Raw genomic sequence first — 22229 nt, 5'->3', positions numbered from 1 at the left:
CTTAGTGTAGAAATTTAATTTTGATGTTTTAGCGTCTCTGCTTATACAGAGGCTTTTTAACATCCAATTCTGTATTGAATTCAGGGGGGGTGGAATCAGATTTTACTTTAAATTTCTGCTAGTAAATCAAAAAGCATATCATAACCTTGTAAAATAGTGATGCTTGGCATGATAATTACCCATATTACTGTAGAATTAATATTTTGTACTGAATTGTACCTCACGTGAACAGTTGTGTACTTTTTTCTTTTGACCTGAATCTAAACCTGGGTTTTAAAAATCGCTAGCAGAGCGCGTGTGTTCTTCGGGTTTCTGAATTCCAATAACCCTCCTTCAAGGGAATCTCCCCGGGGTTGGGGGGAGCTCGGTTGGTTAACTCCGGGGCGATACAAAGCATTTTGTTCCTTTATTCACGGCCCTTACTTGGTCTCCCAAGGAGACAAGTTGAATGCCCACTAAGTCATGCTTTTCCATTACTCATTCCGCCTTTTTTCCCAAGGTGGCGTGTGGGAGGTGTTGTGCTCGGGCTCGCTAAGAATAGGCCGGTAAGCTTTTTGCGGGATAGTACACTCATCCTTTTGCGTGTTTCAGCTCCGACTGCGCAGTGTTCGGCGCCTCAACGTGGTGAGATGTTTTCCAAACGGACAATGACTCCACACTCGGCCGCCTCCCACGTTCGTCTCTGCCCCTCCGCAGGCGTCGGGTCCCCACAGTCCCGCCCCGCCCCACTTAGCCTTGCTTTGTCCCCTTACAAGGCGGATCACCGGGTTAGCCCGGCGCGGCTGCTGCCGACTAACGCCCTTCGTGGGTCACCCGGGAGGGGACTCTGGGCGCCGCCTTCCCCCACCCCGCACCCCCACACACCAGCTCCGGCTTCTGAGCCACCAGGGGGCGCCCAGCCATCTCCGCCTCTCTCACCGCCTCTCTTCACCGGCGCCCCTGCAATTGGCCGGCCGCTCGAAGCTCTGCACCCCGATTGGTCGCCGCCCGCGTCAGTCGCGGGCACCAAGGCGGACCGAGATGACGCACGGCAGCCGGGCTCCGGGCGGTGTCCCAGGCCGGCGGCAGCAGGCGGAGCTTGGAGAGGACGGACGCTGAGCAGTCTGACGGCGGCGGTCCTGGGAGGTGCCAGCGGGAGGCTGAGCCGCTCTTCGCCGGTCGCCGCACCCGGGTCTCCTGGGCTCCCGCCCTTCGCGGCCCTTGATGCCGGGCTGGCTAGCTGTGTGATGGGGCTGCCGAGCGGCGCCCTGCGGCTCTCGGCGGCCGCTGCTCGCGCTAAGGAACGTCGGTGCCGGGTTCCCCGCGCCCCCGCGCGCCGCGGCCCTTGCTGACCCGGCCCTCCCGCCCGCCTGTCCGTCTGTCCGCAGCGCGGCTGAGGTAAGGCGGGCGGCGGTTGGCGCTGCGCCGCCGGCCTGCGAAGGGGACCGCCCGGGGGGAGGGGCGGCCAGGCCGGGGGATTGGCGGGGTCCGAGCCGGGGAAGCTCCGGGCCGGGCCGGAGCCGCGAATACTGAGGGCGCTGCCCCAGCGGGGCACCGAGTGGGGCGGGGCGGGGTGGGGGACCGTCCCCGGGCCAGTAGCGAGCTCCGGGCTTGGGTCCAGCGGCCTGCCGGGTCCCCCGCAGTGGCCCGCACCAGCTCTCCGCCTCCCCTGAGCCGCCAGGTTCCGGCCGTCCCCGGCGGTCAGCCGAGCCGCCGCTGCCCGTCGGTTTCCCGGGCCCTCTGCGCACATTACGGCTCTCTCTGCTCTGTGCTGAAGCCACCCTTTCTCATTTCCCCCCATCCCCTCTCCCCCGTTAGGGTTGGCATGGAGGCTTCGGCTAGGAATGTGGTTGTGCCCTTTTGCCAGACGACGGCAGGCACGGGCATCGCGTGGGAGGGGGGAAGCCGCTGGCGCGAGGACTGGAGAGGAGCGCGATGGGAAGGGAGGGGGCTCGCTGGATGCTGGCCATCCGTGGCGGGGGCTGGTGTGGTCTCGGCGGTCGGCAGCCTGGGATTACTCTGGCAGCCATATTGGGAGGATGATCTGACAAATCCTTTAGGAGCCAAGTCCCGTTGCTGGAAGGCACCGAGTGACAGCCCTGGCAGCTTTCAGGGTGACTGGCCACACCGAAGCCAAGTTGTGGGGGTTGGGAGGCTGCTCCAGCGAGCTAGTCATTGTTCATGCAACACAAAACATTCTGGGCCCTAAAACCAGAATGGAACTCCGAAATCACTTCTTTTTTCCTCCTTGGTGAATCGCTAATTGAGCTTCCAAGGCAAAGTGCCTTCAAGATTGCATTCTCTTTGGGGTGAAATGATGCATTTCTGTGTTCATCGTCTGTGATCAGAGCTATGGACACAGAGGGATGGTGATGCCTTACTCACACAGAGGCAGATCTGAGGATTGCTAAGGCCAGCTGACCAGGGTGGAGGACTGGAATTATCAATAGTATATTGCATCGCTGGATGGATAGATTTTCAATGTAGCTCAATATGGAGAGGTGAAGTCAACTGGAATATGATGATCATGGGAGAGGGTTGCAGCAGTATTTTTGAGGACACAGGTTGTCATGTTTGTGGAATCTCGAGGTGGCTGAAATTAGATTGTCAACAGATCCCTTGCTCACATATCTCTTTACTGTTCTAGGCAGCTGTTGTGCTGATACTGAACACGTTGCTTTGTGTCTTAAATGGGTCTTTCCGAGCCCCCTGAAAGTGTAGTGGTTGGATTCAAATAGCTCTTAAGAGGTGATATCATGGTGGATATTTTATTTAAAGGCTGGCATTTTGTCAGCTTAGCTTAGTCATAGTAAAATCTTAGCTTGTGTTCTCTAAGAAGTGAGGTGATGCTTTCTAATTAACTTGGTATGGCTGTTGGGTTATGAGGCAAGTGAAATGGGTAAGGTACCACTTAAGGTTGGAATATGAAGAGTGCACGCATGTTAGCGTTGTAAAAAGATCTGAATAGGAGCAACAACTGAATTTAGTGTGAGCCTATAAATTTGTCTTTTCCTACATTCTAGGTGTGGAGAGGTCCTGGAGAATGGCATGCCCACCTTTTTTGTCCTGTTGCTTTCATTCAGACTCCCTTTCTTAATGAATAAATTCCTGTAACTTAAGTGGAACTACTTAAACATTTTCAGATAAGGTTTTCTAAGAAAAGTCTTAACACTTTATTTTTTATTTTTATCATTAAGCTTTTCTTTTGAAACTTGGTTGAAATAAAAAAAAATGACTTCAACAGAAACTAGTGTTTTTTTTGCATCTTATTAATAATGAGAGAAATACAGAATGTCTTGTTTTTAAATTCCGTGCCCCAATTAAGAAATATTTCTGAGATGTAAGTTTTTACATTTATTTTATTGGTAAGCAAGATCTGAAGAATGGTGGTTAAATGTAGTCTCAGCACTTGGTAAAGTCAGGCCGGACTGGGATTCTGGGAGGCAAGATTTTGTGCAGCTCCACTCTGATGAATGTTTTTCCAAAGTTTATCCAATCAGGTACAACTTCTGAGCAGACTTTCCTTTTCAAGACCAGATATGAATGCAGTTTTCCTTTTTCCTCTTTTCTTTCTCCCACTTTGAATTTGTGCTGGGAATAAACTGCCAAGAGAAGTGCCAGCAGAGGCTCTCCAAGGCCAGAGCTTTCTAGCTCACTTCCTGCTATGGTCTTGTCCTGGGTACAAAGTGAAAGACAACAGAGGGCCCCTGCTTTGTTTGTAAACCCTTCCCAGGTCACTGAGCACGGCAGGTCTTTCTCACGAGTAAGATAGCCCTTTGGTCTTGTAAACCCATGTGATATAATTTCACAAGGCTTCAGGTGAGAAGCATATCTACTTCATATTGTTCTCTTTAAAAGGTGGTCTTGCTCAAGCAGATACTGGTGAATTTCTGGAGTTCATGAAAGAATGTGGATAAATACACATTTAGAACTTTTTCATCAGTAGAAGGTAAATGAAGCAGATGTGGTTTTGACAGGAAAAACCTGCAAAGGGTGCTTTGGACTTCTGACTTGGATTTTTTGATGACTGGCTCAGTAATTCGTTTATGCTCACTTTGACAACATTCATTCCCAGTTGAGTATGTGTAGAGATGTAGTTCTTTACTCAAGGAACTTACGCTTTACCCTATGTCTGTGGGTATGGTGAGATCGGGTTAACTCCAGCATCTTTCTGTTTTAGTTCATGTGGTTTAGCATATCACTACCCTTGCCATGGTGGTTTCCATGATTTTCAGTCAGAGCCTCTTCCCTCTGTGTTGCAATATAATATGTATTATCTAATACTCAGTCGGTATTTTTGTTTTGTAGTGGTTTGTATATTCGTTATAACTCACAAGATTGTAAATGGCTGATTTTAGAATATTTTTTACATTTAATATCGATTGTTTATGCCAAAGCATATCATTCAATTACCTATCCTCTACCATTGCTCTATTTGAAGACACTGGTACGTGTCTTAGTTCTTCCATCCGAATTTCTGACATCATTCTGGTAGATGTCTATAACTGTAACAACAACCACCATCACAGCAATAGTGATAGAATAGCTTACTCGTATTGAGTTCTTTCTGTGTGCCAGGCTCTTTTCTAACCATGTTACATTTACTCATTCAGTCTTTATAACAACCATATAAAATGCATACTGTTATCCCCATTTTATAGGTGAAACTGAGACAGAGGCTAAATGATTCCCCCAAGGTCACTAGAAGTGGTAAGTGACCACTAGGCTGAACTTCCTTTGTAACTACTCTTAACTGTAGAATTCCTTAACTTCAGCTCAAAGTTAAGGTTCATTCTGTTCCAGTAACTCATACTGTGACCGTATCTTCTAACATGTCATCACCTTCAGATCTTAAACTCTGATAACGTACAGCTCTCACGTTAGTAGTCTCTTGCTCTGTGTTCTCCTACCTCAAGTCTCTGGTCCATTAGCCCCTTTCAGATTTTACTTCTTTGTCTGCTTTTTCTCCACTGTCATTTCCAGGGTGCATTGCCTCAGCCATTTTCTTACTACTTGCAGTTTTTATTTCTTCTCATGCCAGTCTTGAATCATTCCCATCATCCGTAGCCTCCCTTTTTTAACTGTGTCATGGAGAAACCTCACACAGTGCCTCAGTGGGTGTCTAGTCTTGGGTCTCCCCTGAGGCAGTCTTTGGTGTCTGTCAGAGCATTTCTGCTCACTTTCCTCTCCTGCTCTCCCCCGTGGCTTTTCTAAAATCTTGACTATTTTAGTTAGGCCTCCTTACTGCCGCACAGTGAGGCAGTCTCAGGGGAAAGGTTACTCTCTTGACTTCAGCTCACCCCTGGGCTTGTGTTTTGGATATCACTGCCTTCTTTTCCTTTGGGACTTGCTGTATCGGCTACTTCCCTTTCTCTCTTGTGCTGTTTCCCCTCAGTTTTCCCCTTGAAAGCAGCAGACACAGGCCTGCGTTAGGGCCTTTGCCCTGACTCTTCTGCTGCTTGAAACACTCTTCCCCTGAAATCTGCTTGGCTAATTCCTTCACCTGCTTCAGGTCTTTGCTTAAACTTAAACCTCACTACCTCAGCAAACCTCTCCTGACCTCATTCATGCATCTGCATGGCACCCCTTCCCACCACACTCCTGATCCCCCCGACTTTACTGTAATTTTCCTCCCTCATAGCACTTATTATCACCTCACTTTCTGTGTAACCTATTTTAATGTCCCCTCTGCCCTACTAGGGCTTCCCTGGAGGCTCAACTGGTAAAGAATCCACCTGCAATGCGGGAGACCTGGGTTCGATCTCTAGGGTTGGGATGATTCCCTGGAGAAGGGAACGGCCACCCACTCCAGTATTCTGGCCTGGAGAATTCCATGAACTGTATAGTCCATGGGGCCGCAAGGATTCAGACATGACTGAGAGACTTTCACTGCCCTACTAGAATGAAAACTTCTCCATGGCAAAGATGTTTGTCTGTTTTGTTCACTGATTTATCCCAGACTCCTGCAACTCCCTGTCACGTTGTAGGCACCCCATAAATAGCTGTTGAATCAAGGATAGAAACATAGGTCTTTTGTGTTAATAAATGGGGTGGGGAGGGGAAGAATTCTTCAATCCTATTCTCTTTTGGCCATCTCTCTGCCCTCATAGTTTCTGGAAGCAGTGAGGATACTTGCATTTCCCAGCCCACCACAGACTGGCTTCCCTGATCCCCCACTTCACTGACACTGCTGGCGCTCTGAGTTCCAGCCCTTTGTTATGATAGCAGGGGGCATGCTTCATGCCTGTGCAGTGTTGGAAGTGCTGCTCACTTCACTCCCTCCTTTGTCTGCTTCTGTTTTGTGGGGCTGGTTTCAGTCTTCTGGGCCTTGTGCTTTTCGGGCCACTCACCTGGCTGTCATTTATTCAACACAAATTTTTGTATAATTTTTAAAGACTTTATTTGTTTTTAAGAACTAGAATTTTGACTACATAACATTTTCAGTGTCAAATAACAGATTAGGCATTACAGGAAAGTTTTATTTAGTTATAATTTATATCACTTACTGCTTTGAAAAAGGTTTTGAGCAGCTTACCACAATACTGTAGATATGATGAGGCTGTTAAATATGGAGAAGAAACAAAAATCTATATGACAGGAGGAAAAAATAAATATACAAATAGCAGTAGTTTGTCTATGTGTGCATGCATGCTCAGTCATGTCCAACTCTTTGCAACCCCATGGACTGTAGCCTGCCAGGCTTCTCTGTGGAATTCTCCAGGCAAGAATACTGGAGTGGGTTGCCATATATATAAAGTGTATGATATGTTATTGTAACTTAGTCTTGAAACTTTTGAAAGTCAGATAAAAAGGGAAAAGGAAATTATACAATTTTCATTCTGGTAAAAGAAAGGTAATGGTTTGTCAAGAGCAGCTTTTTTCCTGGTAATGAATTCTAAAGAAATTTTAAGAGGAAAGCGTAACAGACATCCTACTGCAAAGATATACATACTAAGTGTTTTCAACAAATCTTTTAAGTAAAAGGAAGTGTTCTTCAAAGACCTATTTTAAAAACGTAATCCACCTGCTTTCCACACTGAGTATACAACATTAAAATATAACTTAAGTCTTTTCTGTGACTAATGTGGTTCGGGTATATAACTTTATGTAAAGATAAGTCTGAGAATCCCAGCAGAACACTCATTATTTAATAACTCTGGTGAGAACCTGTAATACTTGTATTCTGTGTTGTCATCTCAATGAAAACATACCTATTAAACTTTGGGTAGTGGTTTATCATGTGGCAAGACTGACACATTGTTGCCACATGGAGAAGTCTGACCTGCATTCTTGGCCAGCTAAGGAGCTACTTACCAGGCAGGTAGCTGCAAAGGTGTGGTCACAGGCAGATTTCAGAGAGAACCTTGACTCATACCAAATTTGAATTAACCTCTGATTGAAATGTCCATTTCTACATCATAGCCAAGCTGAGTTCATTTTAACCTGGACAGTTACCAGGGGTAGCTCTTGTCATCCACTTTGACAGTAAAACTTCAGTGGAATTTTGGGTTTTGAGTGACAGAGTTCCCAGTGGATCTGTAAACTAAAAATTATAGGATGTGGTTTTAGTTATTTGATTGAATTGACTTACTAGATAGAGTTTAGTGTTAGCCATCCAAACAGTGAAAAAATAAGAAAACAATGAAAAACTTTCATTTAGAATAGTTTATTTTAAGCCATAGGCCATAGGAGCTGTTGTTTCTGAATGGACCTCTTGGTTTATGAGAATCAAATCATGTCACCGGTAAAAAGGAAGGTTCTTGATTCCTTAATTGCAGTGACAAGAAGACACGTGTCTAATCTAAGAATTGTTTTGGTTTATTTTCATTTATGGTTAAAACAGTTGGGTAGCCTAATTAAGCTAGTTTAATCTCATTTGAAACTGAAAATCTGATCTGTCAGGAAACTCTTCCTGTGCAGTCTGATTCTTGTCATTGGGTTAGAATGCAGAAAGAAGCTTTCCTAACATATGATCCATTTTGAGCTTTTGCAGCCTGGCTCATGGCTGATTTTTATCCACTGAGTCAAAGACCAGGAATAGACATACATGCATACACAAAATACATATACACACAAAAATGAATTCTTACATTTTGGGGGCCATTTTATCAGTACAGCCTTGGTCAGTGACATAGAGTATTGGATCCTAAAGCCTTCCTGGTCCTCGTGAAACGTATTCAACCAAGAAGGCACAACTTCCATAATAACAAGGAAATTTTCACACCTTCCCCATATGAGCTCATTAGCTACAGATATTTATTTTGGGGGTATCCACTTCTTCTTTCATTTTTTTTTTTTTTTTGGCTGTGTCACTCAGTTCCCTGACCAGGGATTGAACCTGGGTTTCTCAGTAGTGAAAGTGCCCTAATCACTAGACCGCCAGGGAATTCCCTAATTCATTCTTTAAAATGTAATTCGGTAGAAAAGATTATCTTTTAAATAGATTGCTTGTTGATATTATAAATTTGTGGAAATAGAACAGATTGTGTAAATGTTGTATTTAAAAAAATTGCATTTCTTGGTTAAATTCTAATTTTAATTGTGACAAACATACTGAATAAAGTAGCAGTGTACGCGAGTTAACTGCTGACTGCAACACAGGGCAGAAAGAAATAAGTTGAAAAATGAGGAATCAACACAACATTTTTAGGGAACAACAAGATAGAAGGTATGACTTTTAGCTTAGAAAGGGGGATGTTAAGGAAGATATGACTTAATGCTTCCTGCCTCATGCTGCCCTTGACCTTGTCCTCAGAAGATATGAACTTGTAATAGGTTGGAAAGGAGATTGAGCTTCTAAGCATTACATGTTCGGTGTGATAAGGATCTTGGTGAAGAAGGTTTCAAGTTGGACAGTGGAAATTGATACTGGAGAAGAGGCTGGATTGTGGAGGCCTAGCAATTTTTAGGTTGTTTTCTGAGGCCATGGGAACCAACTGAAGGCTTTTAAGAAGAGGGAATGACATGAATTGACCTCTGTTTAAGGAATATAATCCTGGCTGTTTTTTGTTATTAAAAAAAAAAGTGGGGGGGGGGGGAGTATTACAAAACCCAGCCAACCAAAAAACTAAGATTATTTCATTCTTGTTTGTTCATTTTGCTGAAAAGTCAGTTTGAGAATTTGTCTTAGGTTTCCAATAATCCAGAGTGCTTCTGAGGGCATGAGAGAATTACACAAGATCAAAGTTAAGCAATGGGGCAAAAATTTAGAAAAATTCAAATGAATTAGATCTAAATGTTTTATTATCCCTTTATTGTTAGTGAACGCTTGTGGAATTTTTGCTCCATTCCACTTTATAATGCTTCTAATCGTATGTCATAAGGAAGGAAAACTGGTCAGAGAAACAGTCTAGAACTGAGGCTGGTAAGAGATTTAGAGTATGTATGATTGCCTTTCCTACCTGCCTTTGGCTTTTTAAAACTTGGAAAATGTATTTTAATTTTTATTGTTTTCCTATAACTTCTTAAAAATATTCTGTAATTGTTATTTCTCACTGAAATTTAAACTTGATTTCAGATTTACATAATTGGTAATTTTTTTAAAGGATCAGGAAGTTTTGAAACTAATTCTTTGATGGACATCCATTATAAAAGAGATACTCTTTGTATGTAGGAAAGTAACACTTGCTATAGCCTGCTTAACTGTAGTTTCTTATTTTACTGTATAAAATTTTAACTTACTTGTGAAGATAGTTGCAATTTTACAACAGGACAGTTAAATCAGAGGAAAAAAAATATGTGCTTAGGTTCAGGTTGTTTGGGGAAAGTAATTTTAAAATGTACATATCGCTTCCAAAGAAGAATGACTGTTAAGCTATTTTAATAAGGGAGGAGTCTGAAATTAATTTTATCCTTTTTCTTTTTCATCAGTCCATCTTTCTCTATTTTGAAACAGCTTGCTTTGTTACTGATACCGTTCCAGCATCAGTTTATTGATACACAGTTGTTCAGTCACTAAGTCGTGTCCAACTCTTTGCGACCCCATAGCCTGTGGCACACCCACTCAGCCAAAATATTTTGACTCCTCTAGACCATGTGATATATGGGATTAGAAACATGACTAAAATTCTGTCTTGTCCTCAAGGAACTTTAAGCTGTTTTTCTTTATTGCTACAAAACAGCTTATTCTGCTCTAGATAAGGTTAATGAGTTGAGAAGTATTAAGTGGAGAAACATTTGCCTTTGGTTTGCAAGAACTGGAGAATCCATGAAGGCTTTAAAAATAGGTAGTGTTTGAGAAGGTCCTGGAAGAAAAATTGGGTTTTGAGAAGAACTGGGGAGGTGGAAGAGTACAGTGGGTAAAAGGAGCTTTGGAGCAAAGGCACAGGCACAGAAAAACATGAGATGCTCTCAGAAAACCCTCTCGTGGGTGGTTGTTAAGGAATGTGGATGGAAGGCAGTATTTTGTGGGCTTGTAAAAATAGGTGGTTTATGTTACAGAACACATTGAATGCCAGTGTGGGGAGTTCATTCATTCCTTGGTAGGCAGTGGAGAAACTTTGAGGATTTTTAAGTGAAGAAACTTGTGCTTCAGGAGCATGACACTGACAACTTTGCATATTGTGGATGGAGTAGATGAAAATGGCAGTGTGGTGTGGTGTGGTGGGGATAGGAGGAAGAAAGAGAAGAAGTGCTCAGGACAGTTAACAGTCTTGGGTGAGTTGTATTGAAGGTGTAAAAGAGATGGTATGATGGTGGTAGAGATGAGAGAGATTTTATAGGTGAAAGCCATGTTATTTGGCATTGATTAGATGGGTAGGGGAAGCAAGCTCTTTGGCATGTGGAAACAGGAGAATGGTGAGAACACTAAAAGAAATAGAAAAGAACTGGGGGAGGTGGAAAGATGTTTGAGGTTTGGGTGTGTCAAGTTGGATGAAACGCTGGGAGAATGGCTGGGTAAAAGGGTCAAACAACTGATGAAAAGTGTATGTATGGGGACATTCTATATTAAAGATGTTAGTATTTTGGTTCCTGGTACTTTGCCTTTATTGTTTATAAGTCAATTAGCAGCATTCAGCACTTTGGTAGGCCCTGCGTAGAACACAAAAGAAGAAAGTTTTTTTTTTCTGTAATTTAAATATCCACAATATTCATTCATTGTCAACATTTGTGTCTTTATTACCGCTCCCTGCCCATCATGCTATTTAATTAAAGTTACTGGGTGTCTTGAGCTGTAGTTTTCTCTACTCTGGGTTAGGCTGTGATTGTATCTTCTGGGCATTGTTTAAATTGTTTCTTTGCTCCGCATGTGTCCTGTAAATGAGGCTTGATTCTGTCAGTGTTTTTTAAGGGGATGGAGTAAGAATATGTGCTAGGAGGTACTGTGTGTCTCCCGTCGGAGTGTATCAGCAGGCGTTGGCGACGTCGGTATCCCACTTTCAGTGTTGTTAAGGTTGATGAACCTTTGGTTCAGATTATGTTACCCTAATTCATACAATATAATCTTCCCACAGCAATCAGCCTTTCATTTAAGGCTTTTTTTAGTAGATAGTGATGATGCAGAGAACCTTTTTGTTAGTAGGGATGGGAAACATTCTATTTCTGTCATTTCTTCTGCATTTATTAGCTGGACTTTTTCCATAAAAAGGAACTTGCACTCATTGACTATTTGACTGTGCTGGAACACAGTTTATACAGGATACAGGGACTGGATGCATGCTCCATTCCTTTGTTTTATTTGCAGTTTTCAGAATAATGACATTTTTGGAAGTATTGTTATGAACTTATGAATTTGTATATTTAATTTTTTGCAGTCCATATGCAGTGTGCCTGTATGTATACATGTATTTTTATGCTCCAGTTATCTCATCTTTGTCCAGTGGGGGCCCCTTTCAGTTGGCAGCTGTCTTTTCACCGTAACCCCATTCATCTTTGATTTCTTGCTTATGGTCACACTAAATGTTCCAGAATCATCCTGAAATTTCTTGCCCAGACTTGGTATTTGCCATTTTTTCAAGGAATCTAAGTTTCAAAGAGATTTTGAAGGAATAGGATGTTCACTTTGGGAAGCTATTAAAGAGCATACAAGCTGGAATATAGTCATGTAAAATGATAGCAGTGTTCTCACAGTGCATTTGGGGTTATAAGTGCTGTAGGAAATACCAGTGATTCCTGGAATGTTTGTTTGGGTCCTCATTTGAAAGAGGTAAGACTAGAGCTGGGCCATCAGCTAGAGGGGAAAATGAAGGTTCATGGGGGAGAAATTGTTAGAACACATGAAAGAATGTGTGTGGGATAGTAAAGGCACTTGACCAGCCAGAGAGTACCTTGACTGGTCTTGTAAGCACTGGGGAGTAAGGAAAGTTTCTTGGATTTGGAAGTGAAATTGAAAGTCATGCTTTAGAAAGGTTAATACTGCAGTAGAGTTAAGCAATTGCGTAAAGTTGGGTTCTCAGCTGGAGGTTTACAACATAATTTTTAGAAGATGAAAACAAAACAAAACTAGCCATACCTGGGCCCTATCTCAAAATCTGAAGTCTAGGCTCATTTACTTTTCTAAAGATCCTGTGATTGTTTTGTGCAAACCCCTTACCCCCATTTAAAGACATGGATTAAAACTAAAAGCTGAAAGATTAGTTTCTCTATTGCATGTATACTAGGCTTGAGGTAGTAAGGACATGGATTAAGGATAGAGCAGAGGAAATGAGAGGATGGAAGGGATAGAAAAATGGAAGTTTATGTTTTAAAAGTTTTCATGTGGTATTTCGTGAATAATGTTACCACTAATGAAAGGATTCAAAGAGAAGGAAGCAAAGATGACTCCTAGGTTTATGGTATGGGGCCAGATAGAAATGGGAAGATTGGCAGAGATTGCTAGTTTTAGGGAGAAGATAATGGGACACACTGAGTGTTGAGATGCTGGCTGTATATAACAGTGGACTCTGAGGAGTTAAAGTGTGTTCTGTGTCTTGCTTTTTGTGAATGCTTCATTCACCCTCTTAACAGAGTACTCAGCTACTGACTATAGGTCATGTTATGTAGATTGGAAGAGTTAATAATTTTAAGCTTTCATTTAATAATTGTAATTAAATGATGTACTAAAAAAAGAACCATCTGTTTATTGTAAAATAAAATGTGAAACAGACTGGAAAAAACATTGCAGCAAACACAAAAATACTAATATCAATAAATATTGTAATCATTTAAAACACACACACACAAAACCAGATAAAGAATAATTCTTACAATTGGGAAATATAATTCATTAGTACATTCCTTCAACAAACATGTAGTGAGCTCTTTCATCAGATACTATTTTAAGTGGCAGCAGACAAGATCTCTGAGCATTCTGGTGGTAGTGTGAGAGACAGACAACAGACGTGTTCCCAAAAAAAACAAGAAATAAGATAGAGTATTTATGTGTTTTCCTATGGAAAGCATTAGTTGTATAGCTGGAGGTGAGTATTCTTAACCGTTACTTAATTATGTGGAAAAAACTGTTCAGGACCAAAAATTTGGTCTCTGGTAATTGGACCCGTAAGTATTTTTCTTTTTTAGTTTTTTCTTTTGTTCAGTTCTTCTTGAGGATGTTTATATAACAGAGTACAGATTGAGATCTGTTGTTTCTTGTGGAAATTACTTATGTGCGTTCTTTTCACAGAATAGTGCTCATTTTGTTCTGTGGGGACAAAAACTATTCCTCTAGAAAGTGTTCATTTTTCCCTGTGGCTTCATTCAATAGTGAAATGTAGTGAATTGATTCTCCCTTGGGTCAGAGGATAGTACTTGGGTCTCTTGGAACTGTCTCTGATTATTGTACAGGATCGTTGTGAGGGCTGAATGAGATAACTATGAAAGGGGTCGTCAGAGTTAAAGGAATTCTTGGATACCTACAGGTAAAGAATCTAGCTGGAGCTTATCTCTGTCCTTTGCTGTTGAAATATACACCATATAACTAGATGAGTGCTAAAAAATTGATGCTTTTGAACTGTGGTGTTTGAGAAGACTCTTGAGAGTCCCTTGGACTGCAAGGAGATCCAGCCAGTCCATCCTAAAGGAGATCAGTCCTGGGTGTTCATTGGAAGGACTGATACTGATGCTGAAACTCCAATACTTTGGCCACTTGATGCGAAGAGTTGACTTATTGGAAAAGACCCTGATGCTGGAGGGATTGGGTGCAGGAGGAGAAGGGGACAACAGAGGATGAGATGGCTGGATGGCATCTCCAACTCAATGGACATGAGTTTGAGTAAACTCTGGGAGTTGGTGATGGACAGGGAGGCCTGGCATGCTGCGATTCATGGGGTTGCAAAGAGTCAGACACGACTGAGCGACTGAACAGAACTGAACTGAACTAGATGTTTCAAACTGAAATTAAAATATAAAAAGTTCAATGCATTTCTTTAAAAACAATAAGTTTTGCAGATGGGAAGTTACTTGTGTAGGAACCCTCTTTAGCAGATAAACATTTTTTTCCATATATTATTGAAAATTGATCCAGAAAAACAGAGAGTAAATAAGATGTTTGTTATTTTGCAGTTAATATTTTTTATCATTATTAAGTCTAGGGACATTTTAGGTATGGTAAAGAGATAATGGAACAGGAAAACAAATTACAGTCTTTAATTTTCTATCTGATAATTTATTGTTGAGAATATAAGATTTGTGGAGCTTCCCAGATGGCACAGTGCTAAAGAATCTGCCTGCCTGTGTAAGAGAATGCAAATTCAATCCCTGGGTTGGGAAGATCCTCTGGAGGAGGAAATGGCAATCCATTCCAGTATTCTTACCTGAAAAATTCCATGGACAGAGGAGCCTGGTAGGCTACAGTCAATGAGATCACAAAGAGTCAGACAAGACTGGTGACTGATTTATTCATGCACACATACAAGATTTATAGGGAAGAAAAGGGATGAGATTTTTAGAAATGGAAACAAATAGTACTAAGATTTAATAACTCATGCTCAAGTTAGCCTTGTTTACTTGAATTCTGCCTATCTTATATGAACTTTTTTTCTTTTTTAAAGGAAACTTGAACATAACTTCCTGAGAAGATTGATTCTTTATTTCTGGACTTAGTATATATAACAAGACCATCAGAATGTCGGGAGCCTCAGTGAAGGTGGCTGTCCGCGTTCGGCCCTTCAATTCTCGAGAGACCAGCAAAGAGTCCAAGTGCATCATTCAGATGCAGGGCAACTCAACCAGTGAGTGCATGTTGTTTTCTGTCAGTCCTGTCTCATCTTCCTGTCCTTCCCCCCTTTCCTTCTTGCTGTCATCAAAATAAGTGAACATGTGGCTAGTAACACTTGGAACTTTGCTGTTCTGAATGTTCCACTGAATGTTTCCCCCTGTGATTTTTGCTGTAGCATATTTAAATATTGGCTGTTTATCTTCTTCTTTACAATTGAGAATTCCCTAGAGAACTGAATGAATTTAGCTAGTGTTAGTAAGTTGAAATCTTAATGATAGTGAAGGTGTAAGCAGTGATTTTTAGTAAATGATGCTGTGAAATATACCTTATTGAGGGTGCAAGATTGCTTTACTTCCTTGATTTTCTATAGTACTTGAACTTGCCAAGATGGTCTTAACACTTACACTGCTTCCTTATGATGGTTCTTTGAGTTGAACAACAGATATAGCTAAAACGGATAATAAACTTGTAAATTATTACTAAAAATGATCAGTCATTGCTTCCTGGTTTGTTTCTCTGTACAATTCCTTAGGTGAAAAGTGATGGAAGCTGGAGTTTTTGGTATTTGCATTAGTTACTTGATATGGGTCTGTAGGCAAACTATTACTTAAATAATGGCAAGTTCTACCATTTTAAAACCTGTAACTTTGGGATAAAGTAGAATTGTTGTTCTTTCAGACCCAAGTTAATGCTAAATATTTGAGGAAATATGCTTATATGTTTGTGGGCCAGTGTTCTGTGTAGAGGATTCTCCCAGAGGGAAATAAATCTATGTTATATTTGAGGTGTACAATGTGGTGCTTTGATATGTTTATACATTTTTAAATGATCAACACTATCTAATTAGCATATCCATCACTTCTCATAGTTACCTTTTTTTTTCATAGTTACCTTTTAAGGTAAGAATACTTGAGATCTACTCTCTCAGCAAATTTTACATAAACATCATTAACCATAGTCACCATGATGCACTTTAGGTCTCCAGAAAACTTTGTACCCTTCGATTCTCCTTTTCTCCCCCAGCTCCCAGCCATCATTCTCTATTACTGTGAGTTTGCCTTACACACACACACACACACACACACACACACACACACACAACCCTTCGATTCTCCTTTTCTCCCCCAGCTCCCAGCCATCATTCTCTATTACTGTGAGTTTGCCTTACACACACACACACACACACACACACACACACACACACACCCCTATTCCCCAGCTCCCAGCCATCATTCTCTATTACTGTGAGTTTGCCTTACACACACACACACACACACACACACACACACACTTGCCTTACACACACACACACACACACACACACACACACACACACACACCTACACCTATTCCCCGTTGAACTTTCTTTTGCTAACACATTTTTCTGAACATGCTAAATAGGACTTGCAACATTCTGTTTTTTGGAAAAGGGTCAAATGTTGGAGTCTAAACTGCTGTACCATTGTTTGTGTTTTACATTTTCTTGTTAGTTGTGCCAGTAATTCTATGAATTATATATCCTATGAATAATTGTAAAAGAAAGATGCAGAATTCGGTATTATTCTCTTACTAATGTTATATTCTTAAATGTCACTTGTCGAAGCTATGTTCTTATTTCTATTTCATTTTAAGAATTAAGTTTTACACAGTACATAACTAAATCCTGGCACAGGGACCTGCTAACCTTCTCCATATCATTCCGGTTTTAGTATAGGTGCTGCTGAAATGAGCACATTAAATTCTGATTATTGTGCCTCTTGTTACTTTCTGCAAAATGCATTTATTTATAACTTAGTATGGAGGCATTTTTGACTGTTGGTGTTGCCTCTAAATGTCCTGGTATACATCACAATTTCTTTTAAAGGGTGGACATTAGGAAATCCTGGATCAGGAGCCAGAATTGATTCCAAAAAGGTCTACTTTTCTCTGATCAGTTTTGCATACTGACTATCCAGGAGAAATCCCCAGTGTCATGGAGATGGAGTTTCATTCATGGTTGGGAAGTTGGTACTTTCTTTGTAGAGTTGGAAATCTTATTAAAACTTTTAGGTGGAAAGTGAGTATTAAAAGACCATATCCATGAATGCAAAAGTCATATAATAAAAATAAAGGAAAATGCTTATTAGTACAAGTAATAACACTAATGTTTTTCCTTGATGAGTAATCATTTTAGAATGCCCACATCTTAAATGGATTATATGTTTCTAGTTTTGTCAAGGTCAAATAGTATTACCTAATTTCCCCCCAATTTTGATTTATTTTTGTGAATAGGTAGGACATTCACAGGGTATGAATTTCAAAAAGTATGAAGAGTGTACAGTACAATCATTCCTCTTACCCATCACACAGGCAGCCAGTTCCTCTTCCCAGAAGTAACTTCACGGGGAGATTTCCTTTGAGAGATGGTTTAATTAGTAGCAGGTGTAATAATAACTTTCCTTTTAGTCTTGATTGCATTGTAAACACACAAATAAAACTTAATGTTTGTATCTTGTCAAAATTGTTTTTTTTTTTTTTTTTTTGAGATTTTAGCATGAAAGGATATCCATATAAGTTAATAGGATTTTATTTACTAACAAGTATCTACTATATGTGTAATGATATGCTAAGTACTAAATAGATGTAAAAAAGCTAATCTATTGACAGTTCAGGAGTATGTAGCAAAATTAAAATTTTCTGTAGTTCTGAATAGTTATGTGAAATGGATTTGGGTCCACTTGATTTTCTTTTTTTTTTTTTTGATCATCTAGGTTAAAAACCTCACTGAGTTTCCTGATGGCTAGTAAGAAAGGTTTTAGTCTTCATTGTATCTAAGATACATGGCTGCCTTTTTTAATTTATTATTTTGATTGTATAGACAATAATGTTAGTTTGGGGTAAAATTACCCAAATACTGATATTCACTCTGGATGAAAGATTTCAGGTGTGTTCACTGGTAGATTGCAAACTGAAGAAGGAAATAAGATTCCTAATTGAACATTTTCTAAGGATAGGGCCATAAATTTTGGAGTTTTGTTTACTCATTATACTTGTCTTTTGATGAAATATTCAAGAATAAATGCCTAGTTTTTATTAAAAGTAATTAATATGGTTAGAATAGACCTGGAAGAAAAAAAAGTAGACCTGGGCATATTCTACTAGTCCTATGAAAACCAGCCTGTGGACCAGCTTAAACACCATGCTGAGCTACCAATGATTTTTCCATCATGTTTTGTCCACATCCTTTCTAGACAGCAGTCTGAGTGGCTCTGCTCGGCCTTGCTCTTTCTTTCTCTTTCTCTTTAACACATTAAGCATGCATACATGCTCAGTCAGTCATGTCCAACTCTTTATGACCCCGTGGAGCCCTGCCAGGCTCCTCTTGTCAATGGAATTTTCCTGGCAAGAAATATTGGAGTGGGTTGCCATTCCTACTCCAGAGGATCTTCCCCACCCAGGAATCTAACCTGTGTCTCCTGCGTCTCTTCACCACTGTGCCACCTGGGAAGCTCCTGTAACACATTGCCTCTTTGCATTTAAACATTCTCCAGGAGAAATTTGTGACTTTTAAAACAATATTAGTCTCGTGAAACAAAAATCCCTCATTAGCCTTAGAAAAAGTAGTGTTAGTTTTCTAGCTGAATGCTTTGTCATGGTTCAGTAAGTTTGGGGTAATTTTGGTTCCTCTGAAAGATGTTCGTTCGTTCTTCAAAAGCTAATTCACTAATTGTATCAGAGACGTTTTCCTGTAGAATTTTTGGCATTTTTCATCCTCCTCCTGTTTTCTATTTTTTCCCCCTGCAATTTTCTATGGCATTTTCTTAGTAATTTGACTAACACATAATCCAAATAACTTCTGAGTGAGAGATTTTACGTGAGCCAATTTGTTATATTTAGAAAGTATTAATGGCTTGTTTTTTTAAAAATTGGGCTTAAGATTGGGAGAGAGCATGGATTTGGAACCTCGAATTGTTGCAAAAAATGAAATGAATTTGCTATAGCCACATGTGTTAGCTGCATTAAAAGACTGCTATGCTGGCAAGCTGGCCTGGACTGCTGCTCACGGGGATTAAAGCTGATTGTAGATGGAATGCAGTGGAATGTTCCTGCCATAGGGTCTCTTATGAAAAAGTAGAAGAGGGTGAAGAGTACTTTAGGGAATGTGCCAGAGTTGAAAACTGAGTAGTGGCAGTTTTATTCAAGCACTTTCTGGTCTCGGAGGGAGTGTTTTCCATGGCACAGATAAATGTTACTGCCTTGACATTTTGAAGACTAGAGTGAATACAAATAGCTTTGTTTAATAATATCCCGTTATATTCTAAGTTTCTCCCACTTTGGAAGCATTTTTTATTGTCTAATTACTTTAAACAAGGAAAATGGGAGAAAATTAACTCTCCTACTGCTCGCATTTATGGTTAGGTTGTGTTTGTAAATCTGGAGGCTTTGAAACTGCATAAATTCCCCTCTGATCTTTGGCTTTGTTTTTAATAGTTTGTAATAGTCTGTCTCCAGCCCTTTGGTAATTCTCCTTCATATTTTGATTAATCTTCCTGAGCCTAGGGTCTTTTATTTACTTTTCCCTAGTCCCAGGTATTAAGGTAGGATAAAAGAAATCTTGGGTTTTTTCCTCTGCTGATTACTTACATTGTACATTTTAAAAGGCTTTTTCATTCACACATGTGCATTTCTAAACCACATGCTGCACATCACAGCTGGTACAGAGAATGACTTCATGTCCATTAATGAAAATCCGGAATGGGGGAAGGGCTGGGACAAAGGAGAGCTTGGAAAGGAAGACTTTTGAAAGGACTTCTTAAAAATCTGTATGCTTTTTCTGGCATAAATTAATATAACTGCACAAAAATAAATGGGACTTGCCTGGTAGTCCAGCAGTTAAGACTCCGTGCTGCCAGCACAGGGGGCCTGGGTTTGATTCCTGGCCAGGGAATGAGATTAGCTTGGGTACCAGTGGCATTAAACTTTTAAAAAAATTCTGACATGAAACACTTTTCCTGTGGTCCAGATTTGGCACTAGGCTCCTCCTCACCAAGGGAGACAGCCACACCCTTTCTCTCTGGGGGTGCATCTCTGCCTGGCTTCTTAACTGAACAAACCACTTCTCTGTGTGCTTGCCCACTAGTTGTTGTGGTGTGTGTCTAATAATAGACTTTGTACCTGCAAAAAAAGAGAGAAGGACTTCAAGCTATAACAGTGACCTTTCATTGTGTGTGTTTGGGGTTGAGAAATAATGGTGCCCCTGAAATGGTATTATATTTACTCAGTTGGAGTTGATTGAAACCAATTTTGTCCTTTAGAATGACTTTTGGAATGAGTTGATAAAAGGAAGGTCCAGGTGGTCCACTGTCCGTTGCCTTCTCACAGTTCTATTTGGTATTCAATGATTTCTCATGTGGTAACTTACTAAGCTGACTTTTTGGAATGTATTCCTATTTCGTAGGTTTTTCTTATACTAGATAAAGTTTAAGGTCTTAAGGAAGGGCATTAGATTGCACCCTCTACTAGATGAGATTAATTTATCTGTAACTTAGTGAGCACATTTTTTTTCTTTTTAATTGGAGAATAATTGCTTTATAATGTTGGGTTGGTTTCTGCCATACATGAGCATGAATCAGCCATAGATAGGCATGTCTCCTCCTTCTGGAACCTCGCCCCTACCTTCCCCCTCCACACCGCCCCTCCGAGTTACCACAGAGCACCGAGTTGCGCTCACTGTGTTATACAGAAACTTCCCACCAGCTGTCTGTTTTACCTGGTGCTGGGAAACATTGAGGGCAAGAGGAGAAGGGGATGACAGACGATGGGATAGTTGGATAACACCACTGACTCAGTGGACATGGGTTTGATCAAACTCAGGGAGATAGTGATGGACAGAGAAGCCTGGCATACTGCAGTTCATGAAGTTGAAAAGAGTCGGACATAACTTAGTGACTGAACAACAACAACAAATGTATATGTTTCAGTCCTACTCTCTCAGTTTGTCCCACCCTCTCCATCCCCGCTGTGTCCGCAAGTCTGTTGGTCTGTGTCTCTATTTGTGCCCTGCAGATAAATTCATCAGTGCCATATTTCTAGATTCCATATATATGCATTAATATACAACACTTGTTTTTCTCTTTCTGACTTACTTCACTCTGTATGGGGCTTCCCTTGTGGCTCATCTGGTAAAGAATCCACCTGCAATGCAGGAGACCTGGGTTTGATCCCCCGGTTGGGAAGATCCCTTGGAGAAGGGAAAGGCTACCCACTCCAGTATCCTGGCCTGGAGAATTCCATGGACTGTATAGTCCATGAGGTCGAAGAGAGTCAGACATGACTGAGCGACTTTCACTTTCTTTCTTTCTTTTCACTGTGTATGACAGGCTCTAGGTTTATGCATCTCAGTAGAACTGATTCAGATTTGTTCTTTTTATGTTTTGTTGTTGTTTAGTCTCTAAGTTGTGTCTGACTATTTGCAAGCCTATGAACTCTAGCCTGCTAGGTTCCTCAGTTTATGGCCTTTCCCAGGCAAAAACACTGGAGTGTGTTGCCATTCCATTCCCTAGGGGTTCTTCCCCACCCCAGGGATCAAACCGGGGTCTCCTGCATTGCAGGCAGATTCTTTACTGTCTGAGCCACCAGGGAAGCTCTGTCTAGTCAGCAAGAACCAGACTGGGAGCTGATTGTGGCTCGGATCAGGAGCTCCTTATTGCAAAATTTAGGCTTAAATTGTAGAAAGTAGGGAAAAACACTGGACCATTCAGGTATGACCTAAATCAAATCTCTTATGATTATACGATAGAAGTGACAAATAGATTCAAGGGATTAAATCTGATAGAGTGCCTAAAGAACTATGGATGGAGGGTCATAACATTGTAAAGGAAGTGGTGACCAAAACCATCCCAAAGAAAAAGAAATGCAAGAAGGCAAAATCGTTGTCTGAGGCAGCCTTACAAATTGCTGAGGAAAGGAGGGAAGCAAAAGGCAAAGGAGAAAAGGAAAGATGTAGCCAAATGAATGCAGAGTTTCAGAGAATATCAAGGAGAGACAAGGAAGCCTTCTTAAGTGAACAGTACAGAGAAATAGAGGGAAACAATAGAATGGGAAAGACAAGAGATCTCTTCAAGAAGATTGGAGATAC

At 41.0% G+C, this 22229-nt stretch overlaps 1 protein-coding gene and 1 non-coding gene across 8 annotated transcripts in view; one reads left to right on the top strand and one right to left on the bottom strand.

The window, feature by feature from the left end:
- Positions 1-1079: 1079 nt before the first annotated feature.
- Positions 1080-22229, top strand: part of KIF1B (kinesin family member 1B) — a 150135-nt gene continuing 128985 nt past the window's right edge. For 3 of the 7 annotated variants that reach the window (XM_065935781.1, XM_065935782.1, XM_065935784.1), the window contains exons 1-2: positions 1081-1377; positions 14946-15125. In XM_065935781.1, the coding sequence (XP_065791853.1) occupies positions 15020-15125 (106 nt within the window). In that variant the 5' untranslated portion in view covers positions 1081-1377; positions 14946-15019. Of the gene's footprint in view, positions 1378-14945; positions 15126-22229 lie in introns of all 7 variants that reach the window. The other 4 variants (XM_065935780.1, XM_065935779.1, XM_065935783.1 and 1 more) reach the window with 3 other exon arrangements.
- On the bottom strand, positions 16740-16845 carry LOC136170092 (U6 spliceosomal RNA). The gene has a single exon (XR_010663539.1). It is a non-coding gene; the product is annotated as a U6 spliceosomal RNA (small nuclear RNA).

This window comes from Muntiacus reevesi, chromosome 5 (genome assembly GCF_963930625.1).
Source record: "Muntiacus reevesi chromosome 5, mMunRee1.1, whole genome shotgun sequence".
NCBI classification, from domain to species: Eukaryota; Metazoa; Chordata; class Mammalia; order Artiodactyla; family Cervidae; genus Muntiacus; species Muntiacus reevesi.
Note: the sequence above shows the minus strand (reverse complement) of the source record. Positions and strands in the feature narration are given on the sequence as shown.